This window comes from Melozone crissalis, unplaced genomic scaffold, assembly GCF_028551555.1.
Source record: "Melozone crissalis strain CALT ecotype California unplaced genomic scaffold, PUWL_Pcris_2 ptg000041l_1, whole genome shotgun sequence".
Lineage (NCBI taxonomy): Eukaryota > Metazoa > Chordata > Aves > Passeriformes > Passerellidae > Melozone > Melozone crissalis.
The window spans coordinates 9611937-9617982 of record NW_026535819.1 but is presented as its reverse complement, the minus strand read 5'-3'; the positions used below and the strand labels follow the sequence as shown (position 1 = coordinate 9617982).

General features: G+C 56.4%; 1 protein-coding gene across 1 annotated transcript in view; it reads left to right on the top strand.

The window, feature by feature from the left end:
* Positions 1 to 200: 200 nt before the first annotated feature.
* Positions 201 to 6046, top strand: part of LOC128942077 (histone-lysine N-methyltransferase EHMT1-like) — a 120014-nt gene continuing 114168 nt past the window's right edge. Inside the window, exon 1 of the mRNA XM_054284289.1 lies at positions 201 to 253. Coding sequence (XP_054140264.1) covers positions 233 to 253 — 21 coding nt within the window. The 5' untranslated portion in view covers positions 201 to 232. The remainder of the gene's footprint in view (positions 254 to 6046) is intronic.

Here is a 6046-nt window from a genome sequence, read left to right as displayed (position 1 = left end):
GCGCTGTCCCCGTGTCACCGCAGCGCCATCCCCGCTCCGCCCGTACGGCACCTCCCGATGGGCGCCGCCATGACACCGTACGGACAGCGGGGCCCCTGGGGGGCCGCCATGCTGCCGCGCGCATGCGCAGTGCCCGGCCGAGAGTCTCCATTGAGAAGAATGAGGGGCAAGGGGCGGAGCCAAGGCGCGAGGAGCCGCCGGGGGGGCGGGGCTGCGCTCCGGGGCTCCGGCCATGGCCACAGTGGATGCCGAGGTGAGTGAGAGCGGCGGCGTCCATCTACCCGGGCGGGGGGAAGGAAGATGGGGGAGCGTGGAGTGGTATCGCCCAGGGCCAGGCGGGTTCTGTCGGAGGCCGGGAGGGGGGCCGTGCCCCCGCCGCCCCATGGTTCAGTCCAACTCCTCTGAGGGGAAGAATGTGGGAGCTGCTGCCATTGTGTGTAGGGGGGCCCGGGACTCTGTATAAGTTACACCCCTCCACGGTGAGTCAGTGGTATGTGCCATACAGATTCCGGGGCTCCCCCCAATGGGAGCGAGTGCGTGTGGCGGAGGCGGGAGAGGGGAGCGGCGGGGCCGCCATCCATGTTCCGGGGCCGGCCCATGCGGCGGGGCGGCGCTGGCGCGGCTCCATCCAGAGTCCGGGGCCCGGCCGGGCGCGGCGGCGGCGGCGGCGGGCGGGCCGGTGCTATGAGCCATGCAGGGTCCGGGGCGGCGGCGGGCGGGAGCCATGCAGGGTCCGGGGCCGCGGGCGGGAGGAGCCCCTGAGGGAGCCGGGGCTGCGCGTCCCGGGGGAGCCCGGCCCGGAGTTGGTGCTGCCGGCGCTGGCGCCGCGGTGACACGGGGACAGCGCAGCCCTGCCTTGCCTCCCCGGAGCCGCGCCGGGCATGTGCAATCAGCCATGGAACGGTTCGGGCTGGAAGGGACTCGAGGATCCAGCGGCACCCCTGGCATGGCAGGGACACCTCCCGCTACTCCCGGCTGCTCCAAGCCCGTCCAGCCTGGCCCGGGACACTGCAGGGATCCCGGGGCAGCCGCAGCATTGCAGGGATCCCGGGGTGCCCGCAGAGGCCCCGTCACCGCCGGGCTCGGGGGGACACGGCCCCGCATCCCCCAGAACGGGCCCTGCCGTGGGTGGCGGCCGCCGGGCTGTGACCGTGCCCGGGGTGTGAGGGCACACGGGGCTGCAGCACCGCTCCATGTGCCAGCCCCGGCTGTGCACAGAGTGTAAACTTGTCACAGTCTGTGCCCTCGGGTGAGCGCTGCCGAGCAGCTGGGCTGGGCTGGCTGCTGAGCCTTCGTGCACTGAGAGAGCCACCAGGTAATGACACAGGTGTGCATCGGACACGGGCTGTGACACAGGTGTGCAGTGTTGTACAGAGGCTGTCGTACAGGTGTGCATCATACACAGACTGTCGTACACGTGTACACTGGTGTATGGACTGTAATACAGGTGTGCAGCTGTACAGAGGCTGTCATACAGGTGTGCATCATACACAGACTGTGATACAGGTGTGCATCATTGTCAGACTGTAATACCGGTGTACACTGGTGTATGGACTGTAATACAGGTGTACTGTTGTGCAGAGACTGTCATACAGGTATGCATCGTGCACAGGTTATAACACAGGTGTACATTTGTACACAGACTGTGACCCAGGTGTGCATCATTCTCAGACTGTCATACAGGTGGACAGTTGTACAGAGGCTGTCATACAGGTGTGCATCATTGTCAGACTGTCATACAGGTGTACACTCATGTATGGACTGTCATACAGGTGTACTGTTGTGCAGAGACTGTCATACAGGTGTCACTGTGCACAGATTAATACAGGTGTACATTTGTACACAGACTATAATACAGGTGTGCACTGTACACAGTAATACAGGTGTACAGTTGTACATAGGCTGTAATACAGGTGTGCACAGATGTACAGGCTGTAATTGAGGTGTGCATCATTGTCAGGCTGTCATACAGGTGTGCAGTGTACACAGACTGTGATCCAGCTGTGCATCATGCACAGACTGTGATCCAGGTGCACACTCGTGTACAGACACACTGCAGCTTGTGCCCACAGCCAGGTGTGGTCACTGTCTGTGCCCCCCAGGTGTGCCAGGCTGGCTCTGCCTCTCCCAGCTCTCTCTGCAGTGCCTGGTTGGCAGGGCTGTGCTCTGGCCCAGGTGAGGTTTGTGTCACGGTCACACAGGTGACACTGGCAGTGCTTGGAAGTGCTACAGACAGCTTGGATTTATTCCTCAGGCAGGATCCCCATCATTGTTGGAGGATTGTCCAAGGCTTCCTTTATGCTTTCTGTTCCATCCCCATTGGTCTGATCCTGCTGCCTTTCCCTGCTGTTTTGCAGAGGATGAGTGTTAATTTTCCCCTGTGACAGAGGAATGAGCCCTTGAGTGCCTCTGTGGCTCTGTGGTCCAGTTTTGCTTCCAGAAGAGTGGCAGGGCTGTAAGTGGGGCAGGAGCTGGCTCATAGCTCATCAGCTCCACTGCACAGGTCAGTCCTGACCCTGCAGGCACACAGGTTTTATTTTGGGAAGCATCTCCAGGGGCCCTGGCTGGGTCTGCCCTGTGAGCAGAGCATTAAGAACCCTGCTCTCAGTCAGGCACAGCATCCCCAGATGTTGCTGTGGATTATGGGGAGGGAACAGTGACTCATTTGGAGTTTAATTCCTCCCCTCCCCCATGAACTCAGCTCTGTCTGAGGCCACATCTTGCTTATACCCCTCTGAGGCCACAGGGGAGGAAGTTGGTGTAACTCAGGCTGGAATGTGGGGACTGGAGGAGAAGCTCTTTGCTTCCCCAGTGCTGCTGTGGGAGAGCAAGGAAAAACATCTCACATTCTGCCAAGTGCAAGATGGAGTTGTTTCACTTGGTTCAGAGAGGTGCAGAGGTGTTTTTGGGAGGAGATCCTTGCTCCCAGCAGAGAGCTGGGAGGGAGTGGGCAGGTTGAGAAGGTGATGTCTGTGTGTCTGCAGGGAGTGCCCAGCCAACTCTGCTGGCAGGCACTGAACTCCAGACAAAAACTCCCAGTCTAGAACAGCTTCTTGCCAGATCTTAGTGCTGATGGCTGAGGGAGGATCTCTTTGAACACCAAGTTCTTGCTAAATCCTGTGAACTTCAGTTGTTGTTCTCTTCTGTTACTTGTCCCAGGTGATCTCTGTGCTGGGGAATGGCAGTGCTGCAGTCCTTAGGTGCACTAACCACGAGACTGCAGAAAAATCTGACTTTGCTGTTGGATTTCTTTAGCAGATGTCTTATATCGTGTCCAGTTTGGGGTTGCTACATGCTTCAGGCCTACTGCACTAAAGTTCAGACTTTAAGGAATTGAGATTTGAGGAATTGAGCCTCACTCAGCCAGCATGTATGAGGTGCACGTTCATCAGATTTGATGCTGCTCCTGCAGTTTGCACCAGTTTGCTGGAGAGCTGCCCCTGTGTTTGTGTGCTTCCCAAAATACTTGTTTGGTGCAGGTTTGGAGTTCAGGCCGTGCTGTTTTTCCTGGGGCCTGTGGTGACCTGGGGAGGCTGGTGCAGGAAGCGAGGTGTGTGTGTGGCTTTGAGTGAAGTGGTTCCCTCAGAAGTCACGCTGCATTTTTCATCTTTTTTTTTTCCCTTCTGTCTGTTTGGATCTGTAAAATCTCCTCTTCTGGAGGTGCAGCTTTGATCTCGAAAGCGACGAGAGAGAAGAGCAGGCAGAATTCCTGGCTGGGGATCTGGGATGGGCTCAGCACCAGCAGCTCCTCATGCTGGGGCTGATCTGGGATGGACTCAGCACCCAGCAGCTCCCCCCCAGGCTGGATTTGGGGTTCTGGGATGGGCTCAGCACCCAGCAGGTCACCACACTGGATCTGGGATTCTGGGATGGGCTCAGCACCAGCAGCTCCTCATGCTGGGGCTGATCTGGGATGTGCTCAGGACCCAGCAGCTCCCCAAGGCTGGGGCTGGATCTGGGGTTCTGGGATGGGCTCAGCACCAGCAGCTCCCCAGGCTGGATTGGGGATTCTGGGATGGGCTCAGCACCAGCAGCTCCTCATGCTGGGGCTGGATCTGGGATTCTGGGATGAGCTCAGCACCCAGCAGCTCCCCATGCTCTATCTGGGATGAGCTCAGCACCCAGCAGCTCCCCATGCTCTATCTGGGATGGACTCAGCACCAGCAGCTCCCCAGGCTGGGCTGAGCAGTTCTCAGGCCAGGGTGATGCTGAGGCTTCTCCCTGGCTCTGATCTCACCTCTCATCCCCTGCAGCCGGCGCTGGGAGCTCCCTGAGCCCCCTGCCAGCTCAGTCACCTCCCCACAGCATCAAGGGCCAGCATTTCCCTGCTCTGCCTGGAGAGAGGCTCCTGCAGCAGGTGCTGAGAGCAGGAGGGATCCCTGGAGCAGGGAGGGGGAGCTGCAGATTCCCACTGTGTGTCTGCCAGGTGTGGCACCATCCAGCTCTGCTCCCAGGCCTGCCCTCCCTCATTCCCTCCTGCCAGCCAGGAGAGGCCTCTGTGGTTTTTATTCACATTTCAGTCACTCATCTCAGGCAGACCTGGTGTGTTTAAAGCCCAGCATTCCCCCTCAGAGCTGTGTCCTGCAGGGCAGCTGCTTCCCCAGGATCCCTGAGGTGTGTTCACAGCACACTGAGCACACACAGCACACCTGTGCTCACTTGTGTTACATTTCTCCTGGGGCATCAGGTTAATACATTTTAACTGTGTCTTTGGACAAAACCAGAATTTTTAGTTTTGTTTTGTTTTTTCTTTCTCCTATCTGATACTCATAAGGAGGTTTTAGAACTTTTCTGAAGTAGGGAGTTTACTTTGTTAACAAGATAATAATTACACACAGCCCTGGCGAAGTTTTATCCTGTGTCAAACAGGTGCCAACTTTTATTTTTTCCATGAATTCTCACATGTTGTGGGCTGGCAAAGGCCAATGGGGAACTCATCCTTTTCTTCCACCTAGAGAAACTTTAAATAATAACAGAATGAGCAAATAGGACTTGTGAAGCTTTAAGAAAGCCTTAGAAGTGCCCTTCAGCTGTGCTAAGCTGATGTGACTGAGCCAATGTGACTGAAGAGAGCATCTGAAGAACATTTTGTCAGTCAAGGCAGAATCAAAGGCCTGGGTTATACTTTAAATAAACTCTTCCAATATAATTATGCTGGCTGGAGAGAATGATTTTTCATTTCTTCTTGCTGAAATTGTAATAGAGATCCTTGCTGTGGATGCAGCTTTATTAGTTTAGAGGTGATCCCAGACCAAGGTGCCTCATTTTTTGCTTTTCAAAGCAGAGCCTTGGTCTCCATTTGAGGAGTTTTGCCCACATAGTTCTGTGTCCATGAATACAAAGGAATTGCTCTGCCACTGCTGTGTCAGCAGAAGGAGGGAGAGATGCAATTACCAGCAAAAAGCCCAACAGCAATGAGGAGAAGAAGCAGCTCCTCCATGGGGGAGCCTGTTGGAGTCTCTGGAGCTGGGCACAGACATCCCTGGGCTGGTGCTGGGCCATGGATATCCCTGGATATCCCATTTCCAGTGTGCACCAGGGCAGCTGTACTGGGCTGATCTGCAGTGCCAGTCTGAGCCTTGCTCTTTACCACCTTGCCTGGGCTCTGTCCCTTCCCCTCTCCACCCCAGAAATGCTCTTCCCTGTTGGAAATGGATTTATGGGAAATTCTCAACACCTGACAGAGGGCTCACATGGTATGTAAATCTTAAGGTAAGAAATGCTGAAATTTGTTATAAATCAATTTCCCACACTTTCCCTCTTGCCGAGTGCTGGTTTGGGCCACTGCACCCCAGAGAAGGAGGAGGTAAGAGGGGTCTGTGTTTTGTGAGAGGTTCAAGGAGTCTGTTTGGGTGCTTCAAGACACATTTTGGAGTGTTCCCTCTTCCTGGCTGTTGTGGCAGCCAAAGGTCACCACGGAGCTGAGCCAGCTGTGTGTGGAGCAGGAGGAGCAGGGAGCAGGGCTGTGAGTCTGTGCTCCCTTGATGTGGGGCTGTGTGGGCAGGGACAGCCCATTGCTGATGGCTGGAGTCTGCTTGAAGTGGTG